Source organism: Saccopteryx leptura, chromosome 2 (genome assembly GCF_036850995.1).
Source record: "Saccopteryx leptura isolate mSacLep1 chromosome 2, mSacLep1_pri_phased_curated, whole genome shotgun sequence".
Lineage (NCBI taxonomy): Eukaryota > Metazoa > Chordata > Mammalia > Chiroptera > Emballonuridae > Saccopteryx > Saccopteryx leptura.
The window spans coordinates 316,085,099-316,108,784 of NC_089504.1; the positions used below are offsets into that span (position 1 = coordinate 316,085,099).

At 52.7% G+C, this 23,686-nt stretch overlaps 1 protein-coding gene and 1 gene segment (V, D, J or C); both read left to right on the top strand.

Moving 5' to 3' along the window:
• Positions 1–303: 303 nt before the first annotated feature.
• LOC136391322 (T cell receptor beta constant 1-like) lies at positions 304–4,496 on the top strand. The segment is given in 5 exon segments: positions 304–478; positions 2,972–3,358; positions 3,665–3,682; positions 3,824–3,930; positions 4,234–4,496. Coding segments are annotated over 5 exon segments (693 nt in total).
• A 3,057-nt stretch (positions 4,497–7,553) lies between these two features.
• Positions 7,554–13,404, top strand: LOC136392221 (M1-specific T cell receptor beta chain-like). Its single transcript, XM_066364275.1, has 7 exons — positions 7,554–7,680; positions 7,769–8,087; positions 8,327–8,535; positions 11,936–12,322; positions 12,623–12,640; positions 12,782–12,888; positions 13,165–13,404. Exons 1-7 carry the CDS (start codon positions 7,554–7,556, stop codon positions 13,183–13,185), a joined length of 1,188 nt encoding a protein of 395 aa, XP_066220372.1. The 3' UTR covers positions 13,186–13,404.
• Positions 13,405–23,686: the final 10,282 nt, after the last annotated feature.

Below are 23,686 nucleotides of genomic sequence, written 5' to 3' on the forward strand. Positions count from 1 at the left end.
AACAGCATTTTGGAGGTGGGACTCGACTTTCTGTCCTAGGTAAGCACAGGGCTGAGGTGGTAGGGCCACTGCCCCCTGTACGTGGACTCTGTCTCTCCCCTCAGCCTTGGTGGAAGGGGGTTTCGCCAACTCTTTTATTCCTGGGGGCTGCCAAGGCGCTGTGTCTGCCTCCCTTCCGTGCGCCCGGGCGACTCAGACTCCAGCCTGTAATCTGCCCGCTCACCCTTTTCTCGGTCTGTCCTCCCTACGCAGGGAGGAGGCCCCTCCTGAGCCCCACGCCTTCGCTCTCTTTATCCATCCTACACTTAGTCCAGAGCCATGACCCCGGCAGGGAGAGGCGGCCATCCCATCCCGCTCCCAGGGAGCTACACTTGCCTCTGGCGGGAGGCCTCGGGTGGGTTTTATCACGGCCACCTGCTGCTGTGTTCCAATAATTCGCCCCTCTACTTTGGGCCGGGTACCAGACTCACCGTGACAGGTACGACTGGGGCCGCGCTCTGGACGGGGTGTGTGTGTGTGTGTGTGTGTGTGTGTGTGTGTCTGTGTGTGTCTGTGTCTGACCATGATGACGGTCCCGGGGAGGGGAGTGGGGTGTAAGGACAGGATCAGAGCCACCGTCCCCCACCCCCGGGGCTCGGGGCCCTGCCCAGACCCCCTGGCTCACTGCGCGGTATGTGCGGCCTCTCGAGGCGGGCTCCACGCCTTGCCTTCGGCTGGGTGTTTCTCCCCTCTCTTCCCTTACTCTCCAGACCCCTCTGCACTCTACTTTGTCAGCGGCGTGCTTTTACTTTCCCTTTCTTATCTGATCCTCTCCCCTTTTTCCTCTGCTGTAACTCCAGCCCTGCTCTGTTCCCTCCTGGTGGCGACTAGCTCTGTCTTCCGTGGGCACGTCCTTCCCAACACCTGCCGGCAGCTCAGAACTCGACCCCTGCCTCCACCAGCCCCCTCCTCTGTCCCCACTAGTCTCCAAAGACGCCTGTGTGTCTCCCCACGGCGGTTCTAGGCTCAGAAAATAGTGGGAGACCTGACTGGTGAGGCTGGGGTGGCCGGAGGGGGTGATCCTGAGCCCCGAGGGGAGAAGTCCATGTCACGGCACTGTGGGGAGTGCAGGGGAGTCTCTGGGGGACCCTGCGCTCGGGGAGGGCTAGAGGGGATAAGTCTGAACAAACCATTGGGATGGGAAACACACCCTCTTAGCAACAGACAAGGTATGAAAAAGAGAAATAAGTAGAAGGCCCCATTTTCTCAAACCTCAGGGTCTATGCTGGGATTATGTCGTGAGGATCCCATCATGAGACACTCACACACCATTGTCATGCTCAGGAGGAAGCAGTCAGTCAGGAGGAGCAGGGCGGGATCCACAGGTCTGGGCTGGGGACACAGACAAGGCTGGAGGAAGGGGACACGTAGGTCCCCAAAGACTGGTTGGCTGGACCAGGCTTTGTCGCACAGATGGGTCACAGGCCAGGGAGTGTGATGGCAATTGGAAAGTTCAAATCATGGGGAGTCAAAACGTCTGGGTTCAGGGGGAGGGGGCTCATGTGATTAAAAGTGAGATGTACCAAGCGGGGACTACAGTGCCAGCCTGTCGGGGGTCCTTCCCCCGCGAGGGGCTCGCCCATGTGGGAATCTTCGTGAAGGAGCTCGTCTTTAGCGACCACCCTTTTTATTCTAAACTGCTTACTATCATCACCGCCTCTCAGAGTCTGCCTTTTCCCAAACCTGCGTCTCAGCTTTGACTCAAACCTGGAACTTGATCTGAAACATGTCCCCAGATTTGGATCAAGTGGAGATATCTGGGTTCGCCACATTTCCGCTCCCAAAACTCACTCCCACAGTCAGCACAGAGCCAAGTGGGGGGCACCGTAATTCCTGACAGAAAGGAAGTGTTTGAAAGAGGGATGTGGTTTCTTCCACCCCTCTTTGCCTTCCGAGAGGGACGTGCCTTCAAGCTGGTCGAGAGATCCTTTCTCTCCCTTCGGTCAGGCAGTAAAAGGCTCAGGTGTTCACAATATAAACGCTCTGATAAAAAAAAAAACCTTTGGACTTTGGGGTTTGTTCCTGTCCAGCAACCAAGCTCGTACTGCTTTTAAGAGGGCAAAGCTGGGCTGTGAGCGAGGGTTCCCAGGCAGGCAGGCTCGGCGGGCATTGGAGGGAAGACAGGGCTCAGCCCACAAGCAGAAGCTCTCATGAGATGACTGTCCTCCTGGGCAAGCGACCACCCACACCATGTGCCCCAGTGTAGGAGAAAATGGGGACATCTGAAGAGAGAGCAGCCAGAGCAGTGTGGCTCCTCAAAGCAAGTTACATATTAGGAAGAAAGGAAGGCAGGAAAGAAAGAAAAAGATGTGAATTGGGTACAGTACATAGAAAAAAATATAGTCAGATGCAATGCAGAAAGTGCCTCTTTTAGGCGAGAGAGGCTGATTCTTAGGTGTGCTTTCACCCAAACAGACAAACATATACACCTTACAAAACGGGGCAATGATACTTAGAAAGGATCAATTCAGTTCCTAGGATTGTGTTGCTAGAGAGGATCTTCTGCTGCAAACACCAAGCTCATTCAGCTCTGCTATAACCACTTGTAAGTCTTGAAGATTCCATCATGCACCAAAGAGGGCTTTGAATAAGGACAAAAGAGAGACAGATACACTCTTCAGAGAGATAATAGGACAGGGCCCAGAGTATAAAACTCTGCAAAGAAATCTAAAAAAATTGGGACATGGTGCCCGTTAGGGAGATGGAGAAAACAGTCACAGTGTGTGTTTGTGAGGTGACTGAGAAACAGGTGGCAAAGTCACAGGAGAATGACAACAGAGAATGAGATGGTGACCCCAAAGCAAACAGGATCTATTATATCATTCTGCATCATGATGGCCCCCTCCCACAGGCGCGCACATAAGCACACACAGCCCCCGCCAACCCAGGCAGCTCTCAGACCAGCCTTGGTGCCCACCCTCTTCCCTTACAGAGGACCTGGGAAAAGTGAAGCCACCCAAGGTCGCTGTGTTCGAGCCATCGGAAGCAGAGATCGCCCGCACCCAGAAGGCCACGCTCGTGTGCCTGGCCACAGGCTTCTACCCCGACCACGTGGAGCTGAGCTGGTGGGTGAACGGGAAGGAGGTTCAGAGCGGGGTCAGCACAGACCCTCAGCCCTACAAGGAGCAGCCCAACGTCAACGACTCCGACTACTGCCTGAGCAGCCGGCTCAGGGTCTCTGCCGCCTTCTGGCACAACCCCCGCAACCACTTCCGCTGCCAGGTCCAGTTCTACGGGCTGGACGACGGGGATGCTTGGACCGGGTCCGGCCCCAAACCCATCACCCAGAACATCAGTGCCGACGCCTGGGGCAGAGCAGGTGAGCGGGGCCTGGGAGGGTCAGGCAAGGAGAGAAAGAATTCAGACTAGAGACAAAGGGGGATCCAGGGAGAGGACCAGAAAGCCCAGATTCAAAATCGGGGTGGGCTGGGAATATGAAAGCCCGCCATGAAGGAGAGCAAGGTGCCTCAGGCTGGTCTCCTCCCAGAGCCCCAGGGAGCGAGGTCTCTTACTGTCAGCCTGGGCAGCTCAGCGTCTGCGTGGTGGGCCCCTTCCCCTTCAGGGCTGACTACAGGATGGCTTAGTGTTTCATCTGCTTATCCACCGCCCCCCTTTTGTCTTTCAGATTGTGGCTTCACCTCAGGTAAGTGACCCTCTGCTCCTTTCTCTCCATCTCCCATGGTCTTTGGAACCAGACACTGGAGAATCCATGGACCCTGGGGTGGCTGCAGGGGCAGAGATACCTGCTCACAGGTACCTACTCGCTCTCCCCTCCTGCCAACAGCGTCCTATCAGCAAGGGGTCCTGTCTGCCACCATCCTCTATGAGATCCTGCTGGGGAAGGCCACCGTGTATGCGGTGCTGGTCAGCGCCCTGGTGCTGATGGCCATGGTAAGGAGGAGGGCCGGGTGCGCAGGTTGGAGCTGACACCCAAAACACAGCCACTCAGAGCCAGGGGTACAGGGACTCTGCCTGGAACAGAGGTGGGCAAAGAGGAAGAGGGGGTTACCCACATGCTTTGCACGACCTTGTACCTCCAGGAACACAGTGGACAAGCTATGAGGGAAGGGGAAGCTGGCGTCACCCGAAACTCAGTGCATGTCGTGAGGGGCTCCATTAATCTAGTCAGTGGGCCACCCTTCTTCCTTTCAGTCCCCACCACCCCAGGTAACTCCAAAACCTTCTCCCCTTCAGGTCAAGAAAAAGGACTCCTGATGCCAGCTCAGAGGTGGAGCCAGGGATTCCAGCCTGTTCCCTCCCCAAGATGGAGTTTCCTTTCCCCATTCCTCGCCGGCGCTGCTGAACAGCTGTCCTTCTCTCCCCGCTGGCCCCAACGGCCACCCCCCACGTGCCTGCACAGCTGGGCACCCATGACCAAAGTCTCCCCCACCCCGCAGGACCCTTATGTGCCTAAACTGACTGAACCAATAAACATGGCCTGCTCTGGCTTGCTTCTGCATTGAGTGTGTACACATCTCTTTTGCCTGTCTCTAAACTCTCGTGGGCTCCAGTTAGGATAGAAACAAGAGGTGTTCAAGGAAAGTGCAGTCCCCTCAGGGTCGCAGGGAGGCTCCCCTCAGGGACACAGGGAGGCAGGGACCCAGCGGTGGCTGGCAGGGCTTCTCCTTGTCGGGAAGTGAGGAAATGGGGAAGGTGTTGATGGCACACAAAGAGGCTTGCTCCAGCACAGTCTAGGAAAACACTGCTGCTGACCATAGGAACCTCCTGACCTACCTGGACAAAGGTGCTCTGAGGAAGAGCTGACCGGCATTGAGGTGTCCACTCGCCAGCTGACCGGCATTGAGGTGTCCACTCGCCAGCTGGTCGTGTCCCCCCTGGCTAACAAAGCCTGGTCTCATCTAGGCCACCCTGTTCCTGTCACTGAGTACAGTGCTCGTCTCCAAGTCATCCCCAGCCAGTTTCCCAGCTGAGCCGGGGAACGTGGTGACTTGGAGGTTTATCCTCGGCAGCCGTGTCTCCCAGTTTCAGTGACAAATCTATTGATGACTTTCTCTCTAGTGAGTGTAACAGGTGTGAAGATGCCCCTTGATCATGCCTGGAAGGAGGGAGGATAAAGTTTCCCTAACACCAAGGACCAGTCCTGGCCTGATTTCTAGAAACCCTGAAAAAGCTCTTTGTTGTCTCGCTGTCACAATGGTGCTGTAGCCCACACTTCCTAGGGTGGCATGGGAGACCTATGTCCTCTACGTCCTTATTCCTCTCAGCCCCGGACCCCCTGAGCAACGTGCTTCCCGGCCATCTTCACCCCTCCACCTGCAGTGACCGACTATTCTGACTCCTACTTGTCCTTAACGATTCAGCTCCAGAATCTTCCCTGTAAGACGCCGTCTCTGGAGCATTCTTGCCCCTTACTCCTTTGAGGTTGGGCTAATCGCACCCTGCGAAGTGCCATCATAGTGCCCTGCGCACACCTCCTTCATGACACCACACTTGACGGAAACTACCTCTTCACGTGTCTGACACCCCCATTTGGGTGTTAGCTCCTTGATGATGAGGCTGCGTTTTAGTACGATATCCCCGGGATATGGCATAGTACTCTGGTTCAGTGTAGGCACCCAACCAATTATCTTTGAATAAGTGAATGAATAAATGAGTGAACCCAAAGAGACTCAATTTGGGAGAAATAGCACCATAAGGTGTGCCTGAAATAGCTATATACTGTGCCACGTATAGGACTAGAGGGCACAGCCTTCCCTCTTTATTGCATCCAAGTGTGTGTGTGCATATAAACACACACATATATGTGTGAATACATGTATACTCACCTACGCACACATGTATGTATGCACTCATTGCGTACATAGATTGCAGTGTTTTGCTACAAACTTTCAAGAAAATAAAGATTTCCAAGTCACAGTCCCCAAGCTTACCTGTTCCTAAAGGGGATGATTCATGAATAGAAATAGCAGAAATAAAAGGTGATGCTTTCAAATAGCAACATAAGCTGTCTCCCAGCAGGAAGCCAGAGGCTACTGCTCAACTTTCTGACTGGGATCATCAGGAAAGAGTCTGAGGAGCTGGACAGCTCTTCAAAGGAAGAAGTGGTCTCAGTTAGGAATGTGGGAGAGTGGCCAGGACAGTCAGAGGAATAACGAAAGCTGAAACAATAGGGCCGGGTACTTCCGTGGTCTTGGGTGCAAGGTTCAGAGACAGGAGTCATACAACAAAACGCTAAACAGCCAGGTTGGTGCACCTCAGTCACTCCGGGGATGGACCAGCATGAGGTCCGGCACATAGTAGATGCTCATGAAGTATCTGTGGAGTAAATGAAGGCTAAGGAGCTTGGACTTGGTTCAGTACGCATTGGGAAATCATAGAGCTTTCGGGGCTGTTGGTCCTGGTGCCATATGTTGCCATTACCTGCTCTGCGGATCCCCCCGCGCTCCTCCCACCACGCTTGACTATAAATGCACAAGTGGGCACTGGTGAGTCCCAGAGGGGAGACCTGATGACATAGAAGCCCTCCTCAGAGTGCTGAACGTTCCAAGGGAGGGACTCTCTGTCCCCCACCCCCACCAGCACCACGACCTTCCCCAAGCCCCTCCCCACTGCAAACGTACTCTGGAGTTTGTCTTTCCTCAGCCCCACTCAGTCAGACCCACCTCTGCCACCTGTGCTTCCAGCTGCTGCCTGGGGGTGGGGGAGGGCCACCAGAGGGGAGTAAACATTCTTGTATTGTGATGTAGCATTGTGGCAACTGGGGGGGGGAGCACGATGATTCAAGTAGAGGAGGTGCTTTTACAAAAAGCCCTGCCTCAGAAAATACAGCCACCCAGCACATGGAAGGCGGCTCTCTGATGGGCAGAGTAGCTGGGAGAGGTCTCTGGGGCAGGTCCCTGACCAGGTCTTGCAGGGACCCTAACTCGGTGATCCCCTCTGCGTCTCCCTGCTCCAGACTTAGCATCACAGAATGTCACGGGCCAAGGCAGCAAGGTGCAATGGTCATTCATCGTGTTTTAGAAAACCTGCCCTTTGACAACGTACTTGCAAATGCATTATTCATCAAGAACTCACAACAACCCTGTGGGAAAGACATCATCCCATTTTCCAAATGAAGAAACTAAGGCCACAGAGGTTAAATGCAGCATGAGGCAGGGTCTGGCCTGGAACGTTTCCCAACTCCAGCCCAACCACCCCACCTATACCGCTTCAGATTTCAAGGCCACTGTATTGTCCCCAAGCCAACCAAGTAGATGCACTGTGCAAATTGGGGGTGACCTCATGCAATGTCCAGATTAGCATGTCCAGCTAGTTCTGGAGGTGGGAAGAGAGAAGGAAGGAAGGAGAAGGAGGGCGGCCCTCACACCTCGCCCAAGGAGGTGGAGAAGGGGCAAGGGGGGTAGAATTCTTGGCAGCCCCTTGCCCACTGTGTTCCTATGCTGAGCAACACTTCGGATCCGGGACCCGGCTCACCGTGCTAGGTAAGAAGGCTGCTCCAGGTAGAAGGAAGGGTGGGCTTCTCAGCCTGGATGACCCCCTGAACCCTGCCCCTAATGGACTGGGCTCTGGACCCTCCGAGGGGCCCACGTCGGGGAAGGTGGGGTTTGTGCCTGGGTGCCCAGGGCTGTGCGAACACTGGACAGCTGTACTTTGGGAAGGGCTCCAAGCTCACCGTGCTCGGTAAGGAGGACCGCTGGGGGTCCAGGGCGCTCTGTGGGGCGATGGAGAGAGGGGGCACCTACTCAACTCCATTGGCGGCTGTGGTCAGAGGAAGGGCGGCACTTGGGCTGGGGACTAGAGGTTCTGGTGCGCAGTGATCTATGGAGGGCCCACTGTGGCCGGGACCTGGCCGAGTGCAGCAGAGGACTGCGCCGGGTTTTTGTCCCGGGCCTCGGGGCTGTGAGCACAGAAACTCAGTACTTCGGCCAGGGCACCCGGCTGACCGTGCTAGGTAAGCGGGGCGCCAGGGGGCCTGGGTGGGGCAGTGGGGACACCAGGCGTGGCGGCGCCTGTTTTTGTGCCGTGCTCCGGGGCTGTGAGCCAGAATACTCAGTACTTCGGCCAGGGCACCCGGCTGACCGTGCTAGGTAAGTCGCGCTAGGTTAGCGCGCCCGCCCGGGACGCACGGGGCGCACGCGGGGTTTTGCGCAGGACTCCGGGGCTGTGAATGGGAGACCCAGTACTTCGGCCACGGCACGCGGCTCCTGGTGCTCGGTGAGCGGCGCAGGCGGCGCGGGCCGGGTTTTGGTGGGGAGCCCCGGGGCTGTGCTCTGCAGGCTCCACCCTGGCTTTCGGGGCGGGCAGCCGGCTGACCGTGCTGGGTGAGTGGCCGCGGAGCTGGGCACGGGTCGGGATGGAAGGCGGCGGCGCAGGGCCCTTCTCCAGCTGGGCGCCTGGTCCCCTGCGCCGCGCGGGAGCCGGGCGGGGTCCCGGGAGCTGAAAGCGGATGCGCCGGCGCGGGGTTTGAGTGCGGGGTTGGGTCTCCGTGCTCCTATGAACAGTTCTTCGGCAGCGGCACCAGGCTCACGGTCATCGGTAAGAATGGGACGTCTCCCCGCCCGCCAGCCCCGGCTCTTCAAGTCTCCCGAGAAGGGGGGCAGGGGCGGCCGGAGCTGGGGCGCAGCGAGTTGTCCGTGGGCAGGGTCGATCTGCAGAGGGGGTGTGAGGATGGGGTGCTCACGGTCCGAGAACACGGATGGAGGGCCGGGGGGTGGGGGGAGGGGCTTTTACTGCAATATTTAGGGACACGGTGAGCGGTCGAGAAAAAGATGTATTAGTATTAGAATTCCGAGATCTGCTGGATTGGAGAAAAAGGCTTGGGAAAACCTGGCCCGAGGAAAGGGTAGAAGGGGTTTGACTGCTCCACAGAGGCGAAGAGCCTGAGGGGGAGAAGGGAGGGCTGAGTGCGGATGGCAGCCCCCTGCAGACCCGGCTCCTGGGAGGTGTGGATGAGGGTGCCCTGAGCAGAGGCCGGACAAACACAGCTGAAGGGAGAGGCCAAAGGAGACAGAGACGTGAGTCAGTGAGAAGACGCATCGCGCTGGGTGTGCTGGCGAGGTTGGGGAGTGCGCATCTGAAATTGGATGTAAAACCTCGTCTGTCCCTCCTGAGCCTCAGACCCCTAGGATGCGCGTGCGGTACCCGGACCTGCCCTCGCTGCTCCTGGAGGAGGGGCAGTAGGCTCAGCCACTTTGGCCCATTCACCCCAGATGGATTGTTTCTCCTGCCCCAGCCTGAAATCAATGTCCTCACACTAATATTCTACCCTCAGCAGTCTAGGTGGCCTGGGAGCTCATTTGTTCACACGTTAAAATGCAGACATGTTACTGTAAGGTGAGGGAGATTCCCAGGAGTGTCAGGCTCTTGGAGGTGGAAGGAACGGGACCACACATGGCACCTGGTGGGAGAATGTTGAGGTGGGGGGGGGAGGGCGGCTGCTAACCTGGATTGTTTGATCACAACAAGCGCTGTTTGTAGTTAGAGGCATTATGCAGGAGCCAGCGGGGCTCAGCTTGAATTGCCCAGAGCAAACACCAGCTAGGTGATCAGCCAGGGTCCCAGGTCTCAACCCCTGGCTCTGTAATGATGGGTGACCTTGGGCAAGTGTTAGCTGAGTGACCCTCAGTGAAGCCTGGCATTTAATATCGCTATGAGGATTACCAGGGGAGCTACTTGTGGAGCATCCCGCAAGGGGTGGGTGGTTGTAATTCAGTGCTTCCGGTCCCCTCCCCCATTGCAGGGGAGGACAGGAGGGGGTGTGCTCAGTGCCATGGGGGGGGGGGCGAATTTGGCCTGTGCATAACAGAGTGGGGGCTGGGAATGTGTGAGAGGCAGGTCAGGAACAGGAGAGGTGAACTTCACAGCTCACCAGCAGAATACTCACACAGCAGCTCACTAGCACACACACACCTAGGGAAGCCCCCTCCCCACACCCCACAAGGACTCACAAACATGGAGGGATGGATAACCGACTGGCCCTCACCGCAGGGCTGTGCAGACAATGCTTCAGAGGGGCACAAAGGCCACGCTCCTGCTTGCCCCGCCCGTCACACCAGTAAACACGGTGGGGTGGCTCATAGGACATCTTTAATTTCTACACTAAGGGCTGAATGTTTGCTAGGTCAGGGGTCAGAGGAGTGCATCTGAGGTGCCACCAGGCTATGAGCAGGGAGGTTGACGGAGCTGTTACTGCAGATGTTAACTAGGATGGGACCATTTCACACCGGGTCAGCCTGTAAAGACCCAGGGACGTAGTAGCGATAAGCAGGTAGGAAGTCCAGGGCGGGGACTGACATGATGGGACGCGGGACCAGCTTAGAATGAAAATGCGAGGGCTCTGGTTAAAACATTTTTGTTTGGGTATTTCAACATGGTGACAGCAGCTATTAAACCAACAGTGTGGCCCTTCTAAGTGTGGGGCCCTGTGTGATCTGTGGAGGTGGCCTAACTTCGACAGGCACATGAAATATCACTCAGAAGAGCATTTACTTCATCTTCCAGGCTAAACTTGGTTCTCCTAAGAGTGAGACTTTTTTTTTTCATCTTTAACAGAATTGCTCAGAAACAATTAAATAAAATAAATGGAAAGCAAAGAACAGGATAAAATGAATGGAGATCGGCCCAGAAGAAGTGAGCCAACCAGTAGGAAGGCTGTGCTAGTATCACAGGGATGCTGTCCCCTGTGACCCTGGGAGATGCTACTGACAGGCTTAGGACACAGACTGTCTCATGACAACTGGGAGCGACACGGTGCTCTGATGCTCTCCCATTCTTACGTAGCAAGCCTGCTGGAGGGAGAGGGTGCATCATTTGGGAACAAAGGGGCAGAGAAGGTTGAGAATCTCTGAGTTTGACATAAGGGCAGGCTGTTCTCTGAGCTGCAGGAAACTCCAGGGGGTAGTTGGAGGTAGAGGAATGGTGAGGATGGCTTCACGAACCATAAAAGAGTCTGGCACGCCTGACCAGGCGGTGGTGCAATGGATAGAGTGGCGGACTGGGATGCAGATGACCCAGGTTCGAGACCCCGAGGTCACCAGTTTGAGCACGGGCTCATCTGGTTTGAGCAAAGCTCATCAGCTTGGACCCAAGGTCACTGGCTTGAGCAAGGGGTTACTCGGTCTGCTGAAGGCCTACGTTCAAGGCACATATGAGAAAGCAATCAATGAACAACTAAGGTGTCACAATGAAAAACTGATGATTGATGCTTCTCATCTCTCACTGTTCATGTCTGTCTGTCCCTATCTATCCCTCTCTCTGACTCTGTCTCTGTCAAAAAAAAAAAAAAAAAAAAGAGTCAAGCAACCCCAATTCTCATGAGTACCCCTTGATAGAAAAGGATGCCCTCAGCTGAGTGAGGCATGCAGAAATATACCGTTTGTACACTGTCATCTGAAGACAGCCCCAGCCTTTCAAGGACCCCATGTCCATAACTCCCCTTTCCTCCTCAGCCTCCTAGATTCAGGTGCCAACAAACCGGCTGAGGATGGGGGTTCTGATCTGTCTGTCATGTGATGCCCACACCCACTCTGCTCACCAGTGTTGTGATTCTCCCTCCAGGGCAGAAGTGGTGATTCAGAAAAATAAAAGTCCTGCAGTCCCATTGGTGGGCAGAGGCAGTTCTGAAACGGGGGTCCTGTTATTCAAATGCCAATCCAGTGCTCCATTGAAATAGCTACTAACTAATATGGTGGGAAGTAGATCGCTTCTGTTGATGGAGAGGAAATCAATGAACACAGAATATTAGGCAGTGCCCTTCATAACGCCACCTTAAGGGGATGGAGAGACAGTAATGGGGGATGCCCAAGCAAACAGGATCTATTATATCATTCTGCATCATGATGGCCCCCTCCCGCAGACGCGCACATAAGCACACACAGCCCCCGCCAATCCAGGCAGCTCTCAGACCAGCCTTGGTGCCCACCCTCTTCCCTTACAGAGGACCTGGGAAAAGTAAAGCCACCCAAGGTCGCTGTGTTCGAGCCATCGGAAGCAGAGATCGCCCGCACCCAGAAGGCCACGCTCGTGTGCCTGGCCACAGGCTTCTACCCCGACCACGTGGAGCTGAGCTGGTGGGTGAACGGGAAGAAGGTTCAGAGCGGGGTCAGCACAGACCCTCAGCCCTACAAGGAGCAGCCCAACGTCAACGACTCCGACTACTGCCTGAGCAGCCGGCTCAGGGTCTCTGCCGCCTTCTGGCACAACCCCCGCAACCACTTCCGCTGCCAGGTCCAGTTCTACGGGCTGGACGACGGGGATGCTTGGACCGGGTCCGGCCCCAAACCCATCACCCAGAACATCAGTGCCGACGCCTGGGGCAGAGCAGGTGAGCGGGGCCTGGGAGGGTCAGGCAAGGAGAGGTCAGACCAGAGACAAAGGGGGACCCAGGGAGAGGACCACAAAGCCCAGATTCAAAATCGGGGTGGGCTGGGAATATGAAAGCCCGCCATGAAGGAGAGCAAGGTGCCTCAGGCTGGTCTCCTCCCAGAGCCCCAGGGAGCGAGGTCTCTTACTGTCAGCCTGGGCAGCTCAGCGTCTGCGTGGTGGGCCCCTTCCCCTTCAGGGCTGACTACGGGATGGCTTAGTGTTTCATCTGCTCATCTACCGCCCCCTTTTTGTCTTTCAGATTGTGGCTTCACCTCAGGTAAGTGACCCTCTGCTCCTTTCTCTCCATCTCCCATGGTCTTTGGAACCAGACACTGGAGAATCCATGGACCCTGGGGTGGCTGCAGGGGCAGAGATACCTGCTCACAGGTACCTATTCGCTCTTCCCTCCTGCCAACAGCGTCCTATCAGCAAGGGGTCCTGTCTGCCACCATCCTCTATGAGATCCTGCTGGGGAAGGCCACCGTGTATGCGGTGCTGGTCAGCGCCCTGGTGCTGATGGCCATGGTAAGGAGGAGGGCCGGGTGCCAGGCAGGCTGGAGGGAGAGGGAAACATCATAGGAGGGGTTGGAGGGGCTCAAAGCCTGACCTCAGCCACAATACAGCCTTCCACCTCCAGGGAACTACAGGGGACTGTCAGTTCGGGGGGGTGACAGAATGCAGCATTGGAGAATGGGGAGAATCAGACGACCCCACCCGACATCAGGGCCAGAGTCAGCCTCCTCAGACCCACGCCTACTGCCCATGGCCCCTGGGAGCCTGGCAATGTCCTCTCTTCTGCAGGTCAAGAAAAAGGACTCCTGAGACCAGCTCCAGAAATGGACCTTGGGTCATTCTACTTCCTCGCCCCAGCCTTCACCTTTACACGTTTCTAGACTGTGCTCCTAATGAGATGTCCACGCCTTACCTCTTATCTCCTGCCCACGCGGGCCTCTGTCCCTGTTCTCTGCTGCCCTGCCCACTGAGCTCCTCAACCCTGCATCTGAAATAGACTAAACCAATAAAAATGTCATGCGGGACCTGGTTGTGTTTCAATGGAGTTCTGCCTTTCAAAGACCCACCTTCTGGTTTGGGGAATGCATGCCACGCATAAGGGGTAACTGACGCCCCTCTCTGATCAGTATTGCTTCCTGGTGGAGGGTAGACCCTATGGTCCATACCCAGGTATGCTGGGCCCCCAATATGTAGGGTTCATCTAAAGGGCAAGGTGCTGGGTTCTGCAAAAAGGATGAGCCCAGGTGACCCTAACCTCCACTTCAGCACAAGACACAGGATGGGGCACACCTGAGGGGTAGAAAGTCCAGTCATTCCTCAATCCCGGATTCAAGTTTCATTTATTATGCAGTTAGGTTTTATCTGTGTCTGTTAGCACTCCATCTTATCTGGCACTTTGGGATTTTGGCACAACATTTCGTTGTGTTCTGCGTGTCTAGGTTACAATCCTAAGAAGGCACAGAGTGAAAAATACTGATATGTGAGGCCCGAGGATTTCTCAGAGGTGGTACATGGCGTCAGGCCCTGGGGGAGGAATGGAGACAGGAAGCAGGGTTTAGTGGGGGCCGAGGGGCTATGTTCGGGTAGCCCTCCCAATGGGCACTTTCACCTGACGGGGTGGAGGAAGCAGGCCGTTCCAAATGCAGCACCGTGAATGTACCCAATTGGGCAGGTGGTTACCTTACTTCAGTAAACTCTACATATAAGTTGTATTCACTGCACTTGGCGTGGGGGGGGGGGGGTGAGGGTGGTGATGATGCAGTTAGAGGAAGGAAGGCATAGATGGAGAGAGGCCACGTGTCAGTTACTTGAGGCTAGATGTCAGGGGTGGGAAGGAAGTCGGACAGCCGGGAAAGGGTGTAGAAGAAGGGGTCCTCACTGATGGCCTGCTGTGCTCCGGACTTGGGGCGGAACACTGGCACACGTGTCCTCTGTCCCAGTGAATCCCCACCGCAACCCTGGCAGTAGGTATTAGCTCCCCCGTTTTACATGTGAAGCAGCCACAGTTCACAGATCAACTGACTGGCAAGCAGGAAACGCCGGCACGTTCCTGTGGAGGTGACAATTTGGGAAGCGTTTCCAAGTCGAGACCAGGATGGTGTGCTGTCCTGGGGTGAGCCTGCACCAGCTGTCCCCACACGCGGGTGCAGGACCCCCAGGGAGAGACCCGAATCCTGGGTGATTTTGTTTCTCAGTACTGCTAGAACAGTGAGCCACGGCCTCGATGGTTTAAAATAGAAGTTACCCTCTCACAGTCCTGGAGGCCAGAGGTCCAGCGTCAAGGTGTTGGCAGGCTGTGCTCCCTTCGGAAGTTCCAGGCGAGGATGCCCTCTTGCTTCCTCCCGTTCCTGCTGGCTCCTGGGTCCCTGGGCTGTGGCGGCCTCACTCCGGCCTATGTCTGTCTTCATATCACTTCCTCCCCTGTGTCTCTGTGCCCAAGTGCCCCTCTCCTTTTTCTTACCAATGCAGGACTCACTGGATTTAGGACACACCCTACATCCAGAAGGATTCCATCCTGAGATCCTTCACAGTTATGGCTGCAAAAACCTTATTTCCATATGAGGCCACATTGGGTGGGCGCACATTTTGGGGGGGCTACTCTGCACCCCCTACCCTGCGTGTCCAGAAACTGGAGGTGAGAGGGTGGTCTGAATCAGCTCACACGGGCCAGGAGGCATGTGGCCCATGGCCGGAGTGACCTAGAAAAATCGTCACATGGCTCTTATCTTCCCAGTGATTGTAATTATCTCTAACCATACATTTCTCTGCCATACATTTTATTTGTTGTTGCTGTTATTGTTTTGTTTTTGTAATGGCTAAAAAAGGTCCCAAAACAAAGGAGACAGAGTTTACACCCTAGACTAGCACCCACCAAAGCAGTGGTATGTGTGTTGGATTCTCACGAGGGTGGGGCGGGGAGATGAGCAGCTGAAGGGACAGTCAATGGCTCAGAGAGAATAAGGCATTGCGAGGGCCAAAGGAAGTGAGTGCACTGGGACGGGGGCAGGGGGGGGATGGGGTGCTGGGGGATGGGTCGTTGGGGGGATGGGGCATTGGGGAGATGGGGCATTGGGGGATGGGGTGCTGGGGGATGGGGCATTGGGGGATGGGGTGCTGGGTGCTGGGGGTTGGGGGAATGGGGCATTGAGATGGGGCATTGGGGGAATGGGGTGTTGGGGGATGGGGGTGGGGTATTGGAGGACGGGCTGTTGGGGACAGGGGTTTGTTTCAGCAGAGCTGTGAGGATGGAACTGAGCAGAATTAGGACAAACATCTAGGTGGAGGTGGGAGAGTAGGGTTAACCTCACAGAATGAAATGGGGTCTGCGGGCTTGGTGGCTCTCATCTCGGGGGTGCTACAAGCAGAGGAATGAGCAGGTGGGAGGATGTGGGAGAAATCGCCTGTCAACACCTGGGGTTCGCCAAGGTGGGGAAGGAGGGCATGTCCTCAGGGGGACAAATGACTTGATGCAGGAGACATAATAGAGATGGTGAAAGTTACAGACGCCCTCTGGTCCCCACCCATCACCTCACTTGACCCAAGGAACACTCCCTTTTTCAAATCTCCATAGCCATGGAGAACTGGGAGCTGAGACCTGTCTTGAAGCTCTGTGTGTACAACAAGGGTGTCTCTCAGACAGCACCGCTTCCAACATTCGACTCACGGCACCGGGCAGTCAGTCTTTTCTGTCTCTGCCTCTTTCTCTAGGCCATCAGTGGGTCCTTCTGGACCAATTCTGAGCATCCCATCCATTCTCCCTCAGGTGAAACTGAGCACCGATGGGCTAGATGCAGGGCGATCCTATCAGTTATTGTACAAATGGGGACATTATTGAGAGGATCATAAGATGCTGGGAAAAGAAGAGTAACTCAGGATTGTCCTCCTAAGTGGCCAGGATACATGAACACTCTAGTTAAGGGACCCTGAGGTTTTCCGGTCCAGAGGTGTTCCTGAAATGAAAGGCACTAAAGCAAGTCTGCATCTACTTGGACCTGTTAAGCTGTTTGAATCTCAGGCTGATCTGAGCTTCATCCCATTAAGGAACTCTGTGGGAAGAATGTAGCCCAGGAGTGAACTTCCCAGTGCTGCCTGGTGCAAGGGTAGAGCAGGCTTACTGATTGGAGAGACTGAGAAGCCAAGCATCTTTAGAAGAATGCCTGGGGCCCCCCACAAGTCCTTACCATTCTACGGGGCACAGCTGAACTCACCATGGTAACACCCCAGGAGAGGAACCTCAACCCTGTGGCCTTTGGAGATTTACTCGGAAATCAGGAGGAGAAAGGACGTCACTGGTCATGTGATCATAGGAACATCTTGGTGAGGGACTGGGATTCCTGTGAGCAGAGCCTAGTCAAGTCACTATCACTTTCCCAGAAGAAAATTTTTCCTATTAGCATCAGTATCCACAGGAGACCTGCAACCCGTCTTACTGCCCAGCTCATGGCCAGGCTACATAAGCTTGGGCAGTCGTGATGGGGGGAAAGGGTAGAAGAGGTGGGGACCATCCAGAAACAAAGAATTTTTCTCTCTTAAGTAATTAGGGAAGAGCAAGTGAAAGAAAGAAAAAAAAGGATTTTAACAAGAGTAAAAAGAAATGGTGCATGTATGCAATGGATTGACTTAGCCATAAAAAAACCACTTGTGACAATATGAATGGACCTAGAGGATAATCTGCTAAGTGAATTAAGTCAAAGACAAATGCAGTATGATCTTACTTTTTTGTGGAATCTTAAATGAATAAATGAATGAATGAATAAACAAACAAACAAATAAACCAGAAACAAACTTATAGATATAAAGAGCAAATTGGTGATAGCCAGATGGGAAGGGAACTGAGGGTGTGGGTAAAAGAATTGAAAGGGATTAAGAAGTACAAAGTGCCACTTACAAAAATAGTCACAGGGATGTCAAGTACAGCACAGGGAATAGAGTTCATAATATTGTCGTAACTGTATATGGTGTCAGAGGGGTACAAGACTTCTTGAGGTGATCACTTGGTAAGTTATATAAATGTCTAATCACTGCAAAGTTCATATAATATTGTACACATCAATTGCAATTGAAAAATAAATTTAAAAAGGATTTTGAAAGAGGTTGGGATAAAAGCCAGTGGTCCCGATAGATCCGAATATCTCCCTGTCCTGCCCTCAGCCATTTCCCTATCTTTCTCTTTCCGTGTGCCACAGAGAGAGGCACCTGACTGACCGCAGCCCCTAGCAGTCTGGGTGACCCACAGCTCCCAGTGCCCCTTATAGGAGAAACTTCGTGAGGTCTATCTTCTTAGGGATGGATGTGGAAATGGAGAATTAGTACTTGAGGCCTCTCTTAAAGATGTATGTGTACAACAAAAGCACGATCCCACCTAGATGTATTACATTTAGGGGTGTTAAGAGATGTTGATGAAGAATTTGGGAATGGCTAAAAAACCCCAGGTCAGTTCTTAGCATTGCCACTGACCTATGGATTAACTTGTCATCTGCAATCCCACTGAGCTCTCCTTAAACCCTCATGTGGAAATTACCTTATGCCATGTAACACACAGTGTTGAAGGCCACCAAGCCTGGGCAACAATTTTAATTACAATTTATTATCATTACTTATGACAGACAACCATCATGTTCAGAAAGGTTATTTCTGGGCCTTGGCACCTTGGAATGTGAGATGTCGTCTATCTCATCTGGGCCGTGATCTGACGTCCCTGGGTTCTTAACACACCCTGTCCCTCTGCCTCTCCTTAGGAGTTACTGTGACAGCATTTGGCCGTGCCCTGAATCATTTCCGCTCAAAAGACGACTTACTCACTGCTCCCCACAGCCCTCCCCCACAGTCCCAACTACATGTCTCTCGCTCCATTTCCATCCATGGTCTTTCTTTACCTTGGCTGCACTTGTAATCCTTGAGGGCTTTTCGAGGGAATATGGGGTCCCAGAGATGAGTGAATGGATGTTTATATCAACAAGAAGGGTCTGAAAATGAGCCCCCAACTGTGTCTATTCCCACAGATGTCTTGTCAGCCGGCTCCAACTTATCTGTTCTCTGTGAGAATGAGGAGTGGTCTCAACAGAAAGGCTGCATTCCAGGGCTTCCAGCGGACCCAGCGCCCTACCGCATCCTGGACAGAACCACTGACATAAAGAAATGAGTTTTAAAATGGTGACTTTATGACCCCCTCTGGCCAGGACTAGGGCCGCTCCGGCAATTATACCTCAGGCCTCCACACCCTCGCCCCCATGAAAGGCCTTGATCTTGACTGGATCTTGGACTCACAGACTCTCTGGGCAGTAAATCAGCTGCAGAGTCTTGATCACCTCCCCACTGATGCTTGACCTGTCCAGGAACAGAAAGCTCTTGACTTGCTCGGGTAGGCCATTTCATGACTGGACAGATCTATAAAAAATTCTGTGCTAATTGAGTGTCCATAAAAGTTTGTAGTGTCCCTCATTGGTCATAATTATACTCCTAGAGAGCCTCTTCCTAAGACACCTCCAACCAAGAGTCCACAGGTCAATGGGAGACGGAAGAGGCAGAAACTGGAAAAGCCTGGGTTGCAGAATGGAAAAAGCACACGGTAGATGGGTGAGAACATTATAAAAGACTCATTTCTAAGACTGAGAACAATTCACTCAGGGGTAAATAAGAGAGGAGACCCTTAGTTTTACAAATAACACCCGGACACTATGCCAGCCATTGCTAAAGATAAACCTATGATGATGTCACACACAATACATAATAATACAAAGCAAAATTGTGACGCTTGCAGAAACCTAACAAAATGCACATTATCACCACTATCGACTAATGTAAAATCATGTTTTTTTCCCCCATAATCCTATAAAATGAGAGAAAAGGAGATGTATTTAGGGTTACATAAGTGGCATTGTGGTCTGTTCAGATTCTATGCTGGTCTTTTACCTATAAGTGTCCTTAGGTTTGAAACCATGGAGAAGAAATTAAATTGATCCCACTGCATTATTTTCCAAATAAGTAAGTCAGAAATTAGTTAAGTTTGAACTTCAACAATATTAACAATAAACAAATGGAACAGTAGGTTTCAAAAGTAAAAAAATATATATATTTATAAAAAATATATATATATATATATGGTCTACCGGAAAGTTTTGTCCATTTTTGGAATAAAACAAGATACAAATTTTTCTTACCGTCAATAAACTTTATTAAATAACATAATTGCCATTATTATTAATGATTTCTTGCCAGTGTGAGGGCAATGTGTATATCCAATTTTGAAAAATGTTTTATCTTTTGATGCAAAAAATTGAACCAGTGCTTGTTTGATATCTGCTTCATTTTTGAATTTTTTGCCCTTCAAATAATTTTGTAAGGACAAAAACAAGTGATAGTCAGAGGGTGCTATGTCTGGGGAATATGGTGGATGTGACGGACATGCTTCTGTAGCATTTCTTCCTTGTTGAAATTTGTAAAAATTACAGTGGCGTAAACTTTATCAGTAGCCATGGGTACACTATTGCTTCACACATAAGACTAATGTGAATCAACTTTGTTTTAGTTAATTTGCTACATCAGTATGTATACATTAAGTGATAAAAATAGAGAGGCACACATGCACCAAATAAACATGTGCTTACGTGTCGAAACTTGTTGTTAGATATGGACAGAACTTTCCGGTAGACCTTATATATATATGAATATATATATATGAACTTTGAAGCCAAAGAGACCTAGGTCCCAGTCTGAAATCCACTGCTTAGCAACTCTGAGACTCAGCTTTCCTTCCTATAAAATGGGCTCGGCCACAACCCCAGTGTCACATAAGGTCACACCATCTTATTTAACCCATGCAAGGCGTAGAGCTGTCACCGCAGCATCAGTAAACATCGGCTGCTGTTACAATCACTATATTAGCCTAAAGATTTTTCTCAGGCTACACGTGTCCAGTTCTCTGACTTTTTTGTCCCCTGTGGCTTGGTTTTGAGCACTCCCTGCCTCCACAGTCCGGCCACTCTGTTCTGAAAACATTGTCTGAAAGTGTGGCATCCAGAACAGGAGGCTCTGACCTCTCTGACCTGCAGAGGGGGAGGGAGCTTGACCTCCTCATTCTCAGCATCCTCTACAAGGTATCCGTTAGGGCAACTCTTCCACATCTGTGTCCACATCACCCCCCTGACTCACAGAGCTCTTTTTTTTTTTTATGCACTGCAATGTGTTCAATACATGAGCAATGTATTCCCCTTCCCGTGTTCAGATGGTTGGTTTTCTCTCTTTTTTGGAGGGTCACTGGGGGTGGGGAGTTTAATTTTGTCATGTTTCTTCAGCTCATCTTTCCAACCTTGTTTCTGCAGGATTCTGATTCTGTGGTTCATCGTATTCAGCTCTCCCACGTCATGCCCCCTCAGATACGATCACCATGCCTTACTGATCCTCATACAAGTGGTTTATAGAACTCAGGAAGATCCCAGCCCAACAGAAAGCCCACGTGCCCTGAGCGTGGTCTGAGAGCTGGGAGCTGCGGAAACGCAAAGAATGGCTTCTGGTCCCTCCTCTGTCCACAGCTGCCTGGCCCTGGACAGCCCATCTTTCTTCCCTGGGCTTCTCTAGCCTCCTCTGTGAAGTGAGGAGATGGAGAAGTCATCTCCAAGGGATCCTCTCGGTCTCTTCTTCAGATCCAGCGATCCAAGGTCTGCAGGCCTCAGATCCCCATAGGAAGTCACCTTAACTCCGGGAACCCAAGCTCTTCTCAGGGGCCAGTTACAGCTGTGACACAGCCTCAGAGGGTGGCAATGCTGGAGGGGGACAGTGCAGACCGACCTCACATCCACAGTCACCAGAGACACCTGGAGCCCTGGCACCTGTTCCCTGGCCCTACTCGAGGACAGGGGTCCGGGGCCATGAATGAGGAGATGAAAACCCCGTGAAAGGAGAAGGGCCTTGAATGAGAGGCCGGGAGGTAAGAAGCGGAGCGCTGGGGTCTCTCAGGAGACGAGCAGGTAGGGGGAGGGGTGCCTGAGCCCCGTGCTGGCCGCCAGCTGTTTATCTCTCGGCAGCATCAGCGCAGGGAGTAACAGCCACCCACCTGCCCCCAGCCCCTTCTCGGGACTCACAACAGGATGTGGTTTGACATTTACCGGGTCCTGCCTCCGGGGTGCCTGTGAAAGTCCCTCTCCCCACCCACCTTCTGAGAGCAGCATTACCACATCCTGCCCCGACCTCTTCCCCTGTGGCTCTCTCTGCCGGGGCCCCTGGTGAGCACCCCGCAGCGGAAGGAGAGGTGGGGTCTCTAGAGAGGGATCTGGGCATCTCAGCTGCACGTGTAGACCGCCCACCCTCCACGTAGCTGCGCACCTGCTGGAGGTCATGCCCCAGATTTGAGGCTTCCAGGTACCTCGGAGAAAGCCAGGGAAGGCGAACAGCTGCAGTAACTGCTCTCAACCGATCGGGGTCCCACCGGCCCCCACATCACTCCGGCAACTCCTTTCTCCCATCTGCCCCCTAAACGCCGCCCTCCTCCCTCCACACTCATCCTCCCACTTCCCTCCACTCATCTAACGAGAGCTGCTAATGAGTCACTGAAAAGGGACCAGTCGATAATCAACAGACTGAAAAACGGACAGTACTGGATGTCTGGGCCGCGCCCCTGTGCTGTGCTGACTGGGTCCCTGAGCGTCACCCTGCAGGCTCTGTGTGAGGGATGTCCCAGGCCATCTGGGTGGGAGGGGGAGAAAGCCACTGCTGGAGAGAAGGGAAAACCAGAGAGCGGGAGCAGCCCAGGCAGGGCAGGGGGAGTCACAGGGTATACAACAGGCCCCACCTGCTCAGCTGCAGCTCAGAGTCTGTCTCACACTCAACCCATAGCTCAGAGTCCCGACCAGAACTCTGACGTAACCCAATTACTGTGTCACCAGCTTGCCAGCCCCGGGCATTTCCAACTCCCTCACACTGTCCAGAGGCCCTGGGGTTTCTCCCTGTAAATCCCAGGAGTGGCTGAGATGCAGGCGAGATGACTTGAAAGGAGTGTGTCTCTCCAACCACTAGCTGCGGACGTGTGACCCTGGATCCCATGCATGGGGCTGACTGGGCATGCCTGCAAAGTCAGAGCCAAGAGCGGGTCCTGTATGCTCTCCTAGAAAAGGGGCAGCCTCGTCTGCCCAAAGGGGCAAGTGAGATTGGTGAATTCCTGACCAGAGAGAGCATATTCAAGTGGCATGTGCCATCCTGGGTTGCTTTCCTCTGTCTGCCAAAATGACGAGAACTGTAAATTTTTCTGGGTCATCGACACCATGGAAACACATAAGGGAACAGGACTCAGGAACAGGACAGACAACACTGAGCACATCAGCCAGTCTGATGAATTTAGATGGCTTTAAGCCTCTCCTTACCTAGGCTTGCCCTCCTGTCTCCCGGCCACCCTGTTTTTCCATCAGGACTATTTCCTCGCCACTTTTCTGAAACTTACAACAGTCACTGAGACCCCCACATTTCCACTCAAACCGACTCTCCTGCTGAGAAGGTCGTTTTTGCTTATCTAAAACTAGTCTTCCAAAAAACTAAACCTTGCTAAAATCCTCTCTCCTTGTGACGTTTTCCAGAACTTTTCTGAATTTCTCACAGGAATGAAAAATATGTTTTGTCTCTCCTAGTGAGCCCAGTTGAAAAGTAGGGAGCCCCTGGGTCATCTCTCTGTTAAGAGGGACTCCGAGCCTGCATGAAGCCCCAACAGAAAAGAGCAATGACCAGCATCTGAATGACCACCACCGAGGGCACTAGTTTCATGGGTCTGCCACCCAAGTATATGCAGCATTTCAAACTGTTCGTTTACAACATAGTTTAAATTTTAATTTTTAAAAACAGAAGTCTTTCTTTTGGGTAAGTTGCAATCAACCTATCTTATGAACTTGAAAGTAATATCTAGCTGTTGAAAATTAGAGCCTGTAATAGGGCTTTATAAGGTAAACACTATCTCATTTAATACACTTAACAATCCAGTAAGGGAAGTTAGACGAAGGAAATGAATCCTAGAGAGATTAATTAGCCCAAGGTCATAGCAACAAGTAAATTTAGACTTGGAAACCCAGTGACTTCAAAATGCAGAGACAGTGAGAAAATCAGCAGTCACCAGGGTTTCCAGGGGAAGAGAAGAGGGGTTAGCAGATAAGGGGTTTGGGACAGTGGAGCTAATCTTCATGACACTATAAGAGTCAGTACAAGACATGCCATATTCGTCTAAAACCATAGAAAAAGTACAACACAGAGTAAACCTCAGTAAAAACCACGGACTTTGCTTAAAACCATTGTATCAATATCGGTTCATTAATAATATAGTTTTATTATATTA